Genomic DNA, 12995 nt, shown 5'->3' on the forward strand with positions numbered 1-12995 from the left:
GGATGGGTGTGGGGTCCTCTGGTCACCTCTGTATACTGGGGGGTGATGTGTGTATGGGGGTCTGAGGCAGGCACTTTGGATGGGTGTGGGGGTCCTGTGGTCACCTCTGTATACTGGGGGGTGATGTGTGTATGGGGGTCTAATGCAGGCACTTTGGATGGGTGTGGGGTCCTCTGGTCACCTCTGTCTCCTGGTTAAGGGTTAGGACTGGGTAATTGATGCTTCAGTAGATGTTCTGACCACGGTTTGTCCTCAGGTATCAGCCACTAGTTTCGGGTGCTCCGTTTGTCGCTGGCACCAGGAGGTGGGACTTTTATGTAATCTTCTCAGGATGTGGTTAATATTTCACTCACTTCCCTGTGACTGTGACAATCCGATGTCACCAGCGATTCAGAAAGCAGCAAACCAGGAAGAAGAAAGGACAAAGTCTGAAGGAGAAGAAGTCACAGCAGAAGTGAGAGGAGAGCTGGCAGCACGGAGCGCACAGGAGCCGCAGAATGGACCGGTACCAGCCCATCCTGGCCCTCATCCTGCTGCTGGGACTGACAGGTAAAGCCACCGCTGCAGGCTGGACATGAGGTCCTCGATGTGACACGGACGGGGGGACTTTCCTCTGTATATATTGTATAGAACTTATACTACAACCTGTCACTGACCCCACACAGACGGTGTCCATAATAAGGTGTCAGATAACGGATACAACGTAGCGTCTGTAGCAGAGGAATAGAACCCCGGCCTCTCCGCGGACTGACAGGATCAGTCCGAGATGTTTCTTCTGCGTCTCTCATGAATGAAGTGCAAAGATTTAAATGGAAGCCACATGGGATGGCCGCCCTCCTGGGGTGTCGGAGCCCCCGCTCCTGTCGGTGCACAGGGGGTCAGGGCAGTGCACGCTCCTCCTGGATTCTGTCCTGAATGCAGAGCTCGTTCTGTAGGATATCAGGATCCGGAGGATATACAGTACATACCGTGTACACCGGACTGCGAGCTACGGGATCATCAGCCCCCCCATACACACGGACACTGCAGCCATCAATCACTGTGCACCCCCACATACTGCACCTGCTGGGGCACCATATGGCGGCACACTGAGCCCTGCAATGTGGAGCCGCAGACACATGACTGCCACCACACAGTCTCCCAATGTAGCAGGGATCGGGGACTATTATCTGCAGTAATACGGGGGCCACATAAGAAGACACTGCCCCCCGTCCCCCGCTGCCAGCGCTCAGAGCTGCACTGAAATACACAGACCACACCGCTGCGCTGCGCTAATATAAAGGAGAGGACTTCTGTGCGCATGCACAGCAGAGGGGATGGGGCAGGAGGAAAATAAAACATAGTGATCTGGACTCCGTATGTGGAGAGTGACCGCGGTATTACTGCAGATAACAGTCCGCAGATTATATTACATACAGGAGATGTGTATACCGTTATATCTCCTCAGTGTACATTGTATATTACATACAGGAGATGTGTATACCGTTATATCTCCTCAGTGTACATTGTATATTACATACAGGAGATGTGTATACCGTTATATCTCCTCAGTGTACATTGTATATTACATACAGGTGATGTGTATACCGTTATATCTCCTCAGTGTACATTGTATATTACATACAGGAGATGTGTATACCGTTATATCTCCTCAGTGTACATTGTATATTACATACAGGAGATGTGTATACCGTTATATCTCCTCAGTGTACATTGTATATTACATACAGGTGATGTGTATACCGTTATATCTCCTCAGTGTACATTGCATATTACATACAGGAGATGTGTATACCGTTATATCTCCTCAGTGTACATTGTATATTACATACAGGTGATGTGTATACCGTTATATCTCCTCAGTGTACAGTGTATATTACATACAGGAGATGTGTATACCGTTATATCTCCTCAGTGTACAGTGTATATTACATACAGGAGATGTGTATACCGTTATATCTCCTCAGTGTACATTGTATATTACATACAGGTGATGTGTATACCGTTATATCTCCTCAGTGTACATTGTATATTACATACAGGTGATGTGTATACCGTTATATCTCCTCAGTGTACATTGTATATTACATACAGGAGATGTGTATACCGTTATATCTCCTCAGTGTACATTGTATATTACATACAGGAGATGTGTATACCGTTATATCTCCTCAGTGTACATTGTATATTACATACAGATGATGTGTATACCGTTATATCTCCTCAGTGTACATTGTATATTACATACAGGAGATGTGTATACCGTTATATCTCCTCAGTGTACATTGTATATTACATACAGGAGATGTGTATACCGTTATATCTCCTCAGTGTACATTGTATATTACATACAGGAGATGTGTATACCGTTATATCTCCTCAGTGTACATTGTATATTACATACAGGTGATGTGTATACCGTTATATCTCCTCAGGGTACATTGTATATTACATACAGATGATGTGTATACCGTTATATCTCCTCAGTGTACATTGTATATTACATACAGGTGATGTGTATACCGTTATATCTCCTCAGTGTACATTGTATATTACATACAGGAGATGTGTATACCGTTATATCTCCTCAGTGTACATTGTATATTACATACAGGAGATGTGTATACCGTTATATCTCCTCAGTGTACATTGTATATTACATACAGGAGATGTGTATACCGTTATATCTCCTCAGTGTACATTGTATATTACATACAGGAGATGTGTATACCGTTATATATCCTCAGTGTACATTGTATATTACATACAGGTGATTTGTATACCGTTATATCTCCTCAGTGTACAGTGTATATTACATACAGGAGATGTGTATACCGTTATATCTCCTCAGTGTACATTGTATATTACATACAGGAGATGTGTATACCGTTATATCTCCTCTGTGTACATTGTATATTACATACAGGAGATGTGTATACCGTTATATCCCCTCAGTGTACATTGTATATTACATACAGGTGATGTGTATACCGTTATATCTCCTCAGTGTACATTGTATATTACATACAGGAGATGTGTATACCGTTATATCTCCTCAGTGTACAGTGTATATTACATACAGGAGATGTGTATACCGTTATATCTCCTCAGTGTACATTGTATATTACATACAGGTGATGTGTATACCGTTATATCTCCTCAGTGTACATTGTATATTACATACAGGAGATGTGTATACCGTTATATCTCCTCAGTGCACATTGTATATTACATACAGGTGATGTGTATACCATTATATCTCCTCAGTGTACATTGTATATTACATACAGGTGATGTGTATACCGTTATATCTCCTCAGTGTACATTGTATATTACATACAGGAGATGTGTATACCGTTATATCTCCTCAGTGTACATTGTATATTACATACAGGAGATGTGTATACCGTTATATCTCCTCAGTGTACACTGTATATTACATACAGGTGATGTGTATACCGTTATATCTCCTCAGTGTACATTGTATATTACATACAGGAGATGTGTATACCGTTATATCTCCTCAGTGTACATTGTATATTACATACAGGAGATGTGTATACCGTTATATCTCCTCAGTGTACATTGTATATTACATACAGGAGATGTGTATACCGTTATATCTCCTCAGTGTACATTGTATATTACATACAGGAGATGTGTATACCGTTATATCTCCTCAGTGTACATTGTATATTACATACAGGAGATGTGTATACCGTTATATCTCCTCAGTGTACATTGTATATTACATACAGGAGATGTGCATACCGTTATATCTCCTCAGTGTACATTGCATATTACATACAGGAGATGTGTATACCGTTATATCTCCTCGGTGTACATTGTATATTACATACAGGAGATGTGTATACCGTTATATCTCCTCGGTGTACATTGTATATTACATACAGGAGATGTGTATACCGTTATATCTCCTCAGTGTACATTGTATATTACATACAGGAGATGTGTATACCGTTATATCTCCTCGGTGTACATTTTATATTACATACAGGTGATGTGTATACCGTTATATCTCCTCGGTGTACATTGTATATTACATACAGGTGATGTGTATACCGTTATATCTCCTCAGTGTACATTGTATATTACATACAGGAGATGTGTATACCGTTATATCTCCTCGGTGTACATTGTATATTACATACAGGAGATGTGTATACCGTTATATCTCCTCAGTGTACATTGTATATTACATACAGGAGATGTGTATACCGTTATATCTCCTCAGTGTACATTGTATATTACATACAGGTGATGTGTATACCGTTATATCTCCTCGGTGTACATTGTATATTACATACAGGTGATGTGTATACCGTTATATCTCCTCAGTGTACATTGTATATTACATACAGGTGATGTGTATACCGTTATATCTCCTCAGTGTACATTGTATATTACATACAGGTGATGTGTATACCGTTATATCTCCTCGGTGTACATTGTATATTACATACAGGTGATGTGTATTCCGTTATATATCCTCAGTGTACATTGTATATTACATACAGGTGATGTGTATTCCGTTATATATCCTCAGTGTACATTGTATATTACATACAGGAGACGTGTATACCGTTATATCTCCTCAGTGTCTGTACATTGTATATTACATACAGGAGATGTGTATACCGTTATAATTCCTCAGTGTTCAGTGTATATTACATACAGGTGATGTGTATACCGTTATATCTCCTCAGTGTACAGTGTATATTACATACAGGTGATGTGTATACCGTTATATCTCCTCAGTGTACATTGTATATTACATACAGGAGATGTGTATACCGTTATATCTCCTCAGTGTACATTGTATATTACATACAGGTGATGTGTATACCGTTATATCTCCTCAGTGTACATTGTATATTACATACAGGTGATGTGTATACCGTTATATCTCCTCAGTGTACATTGTATATTACATACAGGAGATGTGTATACCGTTATATCTCCTCAGTGTACATTGTATATTACATACAGGTGATGTGTATACCGTTATATCTCCTCAGTGTACATTGTATATTACATACAGGAGATGTGTATACCGTTATATCTCCTCAGTGTACATTGTATATTACATACAGGAGATGTGTATACCGTTATATCTCCTCAGTGTACATTGTATATTACATACAGGTGATGTGTATACCGTTATATCTCCTCAGTGTACATTGTATATTACATACAGGTGATGTGTATACCGTTATATCTCCTCAGTGTACATTGTATATTACATACAGGAGACGTGTATACCGTTATATCTCCTCAGTGTACATTGTATATTACATACAGGTGATGTGTATACCGTTATATCTCCTCGGTGTACAGTGTATATTACATACAGGTGATGTGTATACTGTTATATATCCTCAGTGTACAGTGTATATTACATACAGGAGATGTGTATACCGTTATATCTCCTCAGTGTACATTGTATATTACATACAGGAGATGTGTATACCGTTATATCTCCTCAGTGTACAGTGTATATTACATACAGGAGATGTGTATACCGTTATATCTCCTCAGTGTACAGTGTATATTACATACAGGTGATGTGTATACCGTTATATCTCCTCAGTGTACATTGTATATTACATACAGGTGATGTGTATACCGTTATATCTCCTCAGTGTACAGTGTATATTACATACAGGTGATGTGTATACCGTTATATCTCCTCAGTGTACATTGTATATTACATACAGGTGATGTGTATACCGTTATATCTCCTCAGTGTACATTGTATATTACATACAGGAGATGTGTATACCGTTATATTCCATCAGTGTACATTGTATATTACATACAGGAGATGTGTATACCGTTATATCTCCTCAGTGTACATTGTATATTACATACAGGAGATGTGTATACCGTTATATCTCCTCAGTATACAGTGTATATTACATACAGGAGATGTGCATACCGTTATATCTCCTCAGTGTACATTGTATATTACATACAGGAGATGTGTATACCGTTATATCTCCTCAGTGTACATTGTATATTACATACAGGTGATGTGTATACCGTTATATCTCCTCGGTGTACAGTGTATATTACATACAGGTGATGTGTATACCGTTATATCTCCTCAGTGTACAGTGTATATTACATACAGGTGATGTGTATACCGTTATATCTCCTCAGTGTACATTGTATATTACATACAGGTGATGTGTATACCGTTATATCTCCTCAGTGTACATTGTATATTACATGCAGGAGATGTGTATACCGTTATATCTCCTCAGTGTACAGTGTATATTACATACAGGTGATGTGTATACCGTTATATCTCCTCAGTGTACATTGTATATTACATACAGGTGATGTGTATACCGTTATATCTCCTCGGTGTACATTGTATATTACATACAGGAGATGTGTATACCGTTATATCAGGTCAGTATCTCACGCTCTGTATATTACATACCGGTGATGTGTATACCGTTATATCTCCTCAGTGTACATTGTATATTACATACAGGAGATGTGTATACCGTTATATCTCCTCAGTGTACATTGTATATTACATACAGGTGATGTGTATACTGTTATATCTCCTCAGTGTACATTGTATATTACATACAGGAGATGTGTATACCGTTATATCTCCTCAGTGTACATTGTATATTACATACAGGTGATGTGTATACCGTTATATCTCCTCAGTGTACATTGTATATTACATACAGGAGATGTGTATACCGTTATATCTCCTCAGTGTACAGTGTATATTACATACAGGAGATGTGTATACCGTTATATCTCCTCAGTGTACATTGTATATTACATACAGGTGATGTGTATACCGTTATATCTCCTCAGTGTACATTGTATATTACATACAGGTGATGTGTATACCGTTATATCTCCTCAGTGTACATTGTATATTACATACAGGTGATGTGTATACCGTTATATCTCCTCAGTGTACATTGTATATTACATACAGGTGATGTGTATACCGTTATATCTCCTCAGTGTACATTGTATATTACATACAGGAGATGTGTATACCGTTATATCTCCTCAGTGTACATTGTATATTACATACAGGTGATGTGTATACTGTTATATCTCCTCAGTGTACATTGTATATTACATACAGGAGATGTGTATACCGTTATATCTCCTCAGTGTACATTGTATATTACATACAGGAGATGTGTATACCGTTATATCTCCTCAGTGTACATTGTATATTACATACAGGAGATGTGTATACCGTTATATCTCCTCAGTGTACATTGTATATTACATACAGGTGATGTGTATACCGTTATATCTCCTCAGTGTACATTGTATATTACATACAGGAGATGTGTATACCGTTATATCTCCTCAGTGTACATTGTATATTACATACAGGAGATGTGTATACCGTTATATCTCCTCAGTGTACATTGTATATTACATACAGGAGATGTGTATACCGTTATATCTCCTCAGTGTCTGTACATTGTATATTACATACAGGAGATGTGTATACCGTTATATCTCCTCAGTGTACATTGTATATTACATACAGGTGATGTGTATACCGTTATATCTCCTCAGTGTACATTGTATATTACATACAGGTGATGTGTATACCGTTATATCTCCTCAGTGTACATTGTATATTACATGCCGGAGATGTGTATACCGTTATATCTCCTCAGTGTACATTGTATATTACATACAGGTGATGTGTATACCGTTATATCTCCTCAGTGTACATTGTATATTACATACAGGTGATGTGTATACCGTTATATCTCCTCAGTGTACATTGTATATTACATACAGGTGATGTGTATACCGTTATATCTCCTCAGTGTACATTGTATATTACATACAGGTGATGTGTATACTGTTATATCTCCTCAGTGTACATTGTATATTACATACAGGTGATGTGTATACCGTTATATCTCCTCAGTGTACATTGTATATTACATACAGGTGATGTGTATACCGTTATATCTCCTCAGTGTACATTGTATATTACATACTGGTGATGTGTATACCGTTATATCTCCTCAGTGTACATTGTATATTACATACAGGTGATGTGTATACCGTTATATCTCCTCAGTGTACATTGTATATTACATACAGGAGATGTGTATACCGTTATATCTCCTCAGTGTACATTGTATATTACATACAGGTGATGTGTATACCGTTATATCTCCTCAGTGTACATTGTATATTACATACAGGAGATGTGTATACCGTTATATCTCCTCAGTGTACATTGTATATTACATACAGGAGATGTGTATACTGTTATATCTCCTCAGTGTACATTGTATATTACATACAGGAGATGTGTATACTGTTATATCTCCTCAGTGTACATTGTATATTACATACAGGTGATGTGTATACCGTTATATCTCCTCAGTGTACATTGTATATTACATACAGGTGATGTGTATACCGTTATATCTCCTCAGTGTACATTGTATATTACATACAGGAGATGTGTATACCGTTATATCTCCTCAGTGTACATTGTATATTACATACAGGTGATGTGTATACCGTTATATCTCCTCAGTGTACATTGTATATTACATACAGGAGATGTGTATACCGTTATATCTCCTCAGTGTACAGTGTATATTACATACAGGAGATGTGTATACCGTTATATCTCCTCAGTGTACATTGTATATTACATACAGGAGATGTGTATACCGTTATATCTCCTCAGTGTACATTGTATATTACATACAGGAGATGTGTATACTGTTATATCTCCTCAGTGTACATTGTATATTACATACAGGTGATGTGTATACCGTTATATCTCCTCAGTGTACATTGTATATTACATACAGGAGATGTGTATACCGTTATATCTCCTCAGTGTACATTGTATATTACATACAGGAGATGTGTATACCGTTATATCTCCTCAGTGTACATTGTATATTACATACAGGTGATGTTTATACTGTTATATCTCCTCAGTGTACATTGTATATTACATACAGGTGATGTGTATACCGTTATATCTCCTCAGTGTACATTGTATATTACATACAGGTGATGTGTATACCGTTATATCTCCTCAGTGTACATTGTATATTACATACAGGTGATGTGTATACCGTTATATCTCCTCAGTGTACATTGTATATTACATACAGGTGATGTGTATACCGTTATATCTCCTCAGTGTACATTGTATATTACATACAGGTGATGTGTATACCGTTATATCCCCTCAGTGTACATTGTATATTACATACAGGTGATGTGTATACCGTTATATCTCCTCAGTGTACATTGTATATTACATACAGGTGATGTGTATACCGTTATATCTCCTCAGTGTACATTGTATATTACATACAGGAGATGTGTATACCGTTATATCTCCTCAGTGTACATTGTATATTACATACAGGAGATGTGTATACCGTTATATCTCCTCAGTGTACATTGTATATTACATACAGGTGATGTGTATACCGTTATATCTCCTCAGTGTACATTGTATATTACATACAGGTGATGTGTATACCGTTATATCCCCTCAGTGTACATTGTATATTACATACAGGTGATGTGTATACCATTATATCAGGTCAGTATCTCACGCTCTATATTACTTACAGGTGATGTGGACGCTGTCGTCGATGTGACAGGAATCACCGGGAGATCGGTTCTATTTGACGTGAATCCTCCACCCCCAGAAAATTCTGGATTATCCTGGACTTTTAAAAACCAGAATGTGGCTGTGAATTTTCCTTCTTTTCGTTGTTTCGATAATTTGATAGGAAAATGTCAGTTTTATGTGAACGGATCCCTGAGAATCGACAGTGTCAATTCCACGAATGAAGGTTCTTATACTCTGAATGTAGTTCCAGTTACTTCACCACCTGAACTTACAGAATACCGGCTCCGGGTGTACGGTAAGACAGAATACAGTTCTCACCTGTTATGCGGGGGATCGCCCATATGTTTGTACCTCCCCAGTGCAGCGTCTTATTGTAGTGTTATTTCTGAAGAACAAATATAAAACTCGTCAGAACTTCTTTTATGAGGAGTGATTTGTACTGTCTGTCGCTTATTCCCAGATTAATTGTCCACAAGGAGGTCGAATGTTCTTTGCTCCTGTAAAGTCCAGTAAGTGATAATGGAGGCAGCATGTCCGGTTAAAAAAAATCCCTTTATTAGGAACTGCTTACATGAACAGACGTGTAAAAAGAGGGTGTTTGATAAAGGCTATGTGTTAGCCGAAATGTAACAACCTCTTTTTACACGTCTGTTCATGTAAGCAGTTCCTAATAAAGGGATTTTTTTTAACCGGACATGCTGCCTCCATTATCACTTACTGGACTTTACATGTAGGAGCCTTTATGGATCTAGGGCTCCAGGCAGGCTGCTGCATTCCGGATGATCGCAAGATCTGGTGAGTGCGACTCTACATAACTACTTTTTCTTTGCTCCTGTATGACACAGCACTGTATAAATGTCGCTTTTTACAGGTGACAAAACCCAGGTTAATGACAAGTCACTAAACCTCATCCTGTAACGACCATCCCAGCCATGAAGGCACCGTCAGGTTAAATCTAACATCTAGCTCTATGTTGGGACATTACAGGATGCTTCACTCTGGGGCTTTTGTTGGTTTGTTGACTCTCACTCAATCTTTTTGTCCCTGAGGCAGAAGCAATCTTTCCTCCACTATGAGCCCACTCTGCATTACCACCAGACTCCCACAACATGTAGCTTCTTCTCCAGAACCTCCCACACTAAGCCTCTACCGTGGCCAGCATCCTCTGCACCTTCCTTCCTGGAAACCATCTCCACCACAGTTCCCGCAGAGTCTATTCTCATATTCCCACACAGGTGTTGTCCTGGCCACTCACCCACCACAGCAACATGACTTCTAGAGCTACTTTCACTCCAGCTGGCGGTCTCTGTTATTACAGTCGCTTCCTCGGGATCTCTTTGCTTATGGTCCTACACCTCCTGCCACCAATCCTGCCCCTGCTGTCTCTCTCAGGCCGCTGTCACTACCTGACCTAGACTGCCTCCCCCTATTCATTATAGCATGTTTGTCAGCTCTCTCAGTTTTACCAGGAGGATCCTGTTTTTAAGGTTCCTCACCCAATCGGAGTTTGCTTTCACCCAGTCTGTGGCCAAGACCCCCAGAGGTCCTACATTTTTTCTTCAACATCTATATGGGTCTCCAACACACTGACACCTGTAAGTAATGCAGACGGTTTGGAGGCTAAAGTCACCTAGTAGATGACACATGCTGCACATGTGTTAGGAGCTTCTCACTGTACATGTGCTACCAGTAGTCCAGGGAAGAGAGTACTGGACACCTTCACTGCACACTCTACCACTCCTGGACAGCTTTACACAATGGCAGCCAAACCAATCTGGGAGATTTCAGCTACAGAAGGCTTGGGGGCAAGCGGAACACTCATCTGAGCCTACATCCAGACCTTCAGCTAGGTTGTGATGGATGGGCTGTACCAGGCAGCTCAGAGGAGGCCGCTCAGTGGGACCGTGAAGCTGCAGCCAGCAGAAGGATGGTGTCACCGCCAGACATCTGAGAAACTCTGACAGACGTTCTTCAGAACCTCCTGCCTGAGGTTCTTTTGTTTTGTTTTGTCATCTCGTTTCCCTCTCTCAGCTGTCATCTAGTTGCACTGATTGCATTCCTTTAAATCCCCTCCCATACTGCATCACTTTGCGGTTTATACAACTTCCTGGAGTGTGCTGATGCTAAAAGCTGTTACTGCTGCATCCACAAGATAAGTCTGTTTTCTTTATTTCTGTTTGCCTGTGGGCTTGATCCTAGGTGACCCTGACTCCCTCCGTATTAAGTGTAGGGAGCCGGTGGTCGTGTCCCCTCACTATTATAGGGTGTTCAGGTGTTATACAGTCGAGGAACGAGGGTATGCAATTTTCTACCATTGAGATTTTTGCATAGGCTGAGCAGTAAGGGAGAGTGCTAGGGCTGTTACAAGGCTTACCTTCCTGTTTATTAGTTTTGGATCAAGGCAGTCGGATCTTCATTTGTGTCTTTTAGTTTTCTATAACACCATCCGTGACATTAAAAAATGCCAAAACCGTCTTAAGCATGAATCCGGTTTCAACCTTGATTGACCGCATGCAGGGTCTTTCACTGGAGGTCGCAGAGCTCCGTAAAACTGTATCTCAGTTTCAGGTGACCGGTTCAGCTTGCGTTCATGGAGTTTGTTCTGAGCCTAAGATCTCGCTCCCGGATACGTTTTCCGGGGGTAGTGAGAATTTTGTTCGTTTTAGAGAGGCTTGCAAACTCCATTTTCGCCTACTTCCCCATTCCTCTGGTGATGAGGAGCAGAGGGTGGGGATAATCATCTCACTGCTCAGGGATAACGCTCAGTCTTGGGCCTTTTCGCGGCCTGTGGGGGCACGGCCCCTCCGTTCAGTGGATGAATTCTTTTTAGCCCTGGGTCAGATATATGATGATCGGGATCGTATTGCTCTGGCTGAGTCTAGACTACGTCTTTTATGCCAGGGTAAACAATCCGCAGAGATATACTGCTCAGAATTTCGGAGATGGGCAGCTGATACTGGTTGGAACGATGCTGCACTCCGAAGTCAATTTTGCCATGGTCTTTCAGAGGGATTGAAAGATGCATTTGCCTTTCATGAGAGACCTACCTCTTTGGAGTCTGCCATGTCTCAGGCTGTTCGTATTGCCAGGCGTCTTAGAGAGAGAGGAGTGATCACTCCTTCCTGTCATACTCAGTACAAGGACAGTGCGGCGGTCTCATTCAGTGCACAGGGGTCTCAGTCTCTCTCAATCCCTTCTGAGCAGGAGCCCATGCAGCTGGGTTTGATTGCCTCTGACAATAGAAGATTCAGCTCTCAGAGATGGGTTTGTTTCTGTTGTGGAGGTATAAATCATTTGGCAAATGTTTGTCCCTCTAGGAGATTCAGGCAGTTTTTTTAGAGTA

The 12995-nt window shown here is 40.1% G+C and overlaps 1 protein-coding gene across 2 annotated transcripts in view; it reads left to right on the forward strand.

The window, feature by feature from the left end:
- Positions 1-389: 389 nt before the first annotated feature.
- LOC122928917 (carcinoembryonic antigen-related cell adhesion molecule 1-like) overlaps positions 390-12995 on the forward strand; it is a 204978-nt gene continuing 192372 nt past the window's right edge. For both annotated transcript variants that reach the window (XR_006387936.1, XM_044282234.1), the window contains exons 1-2: positions 390-549; positions 9651-9947. Coding sequence is in view for 1 of the 2 variants with exons in the window: in XM_044282234.1 (XP_044138169.1) it covers positions 498-549; positions 9651-9947 (349 nt within the window). In the remaining variant the exon portion in view is untranslated. The remainder of the gene's footprint in view (positions 550-9650; positions 9948-12995) is intronic.

The sequence above is a fragment of the Bufo gargarizans genome, chromosome 2 (genome assembly GCF_014858855.1).
Source record: "Bufo gargarizans isolate SCDJY-AF-19 chromosome 2, ASM1485885v1, whole genome shotgun sequence".
Classification (NCBI taxonomy): domain Eukaryota; kingdom Metazoa; phylum Chordata; class Amphibia; order Anura; family Bufonidae; genus Bufo; species Bufo gargarizans.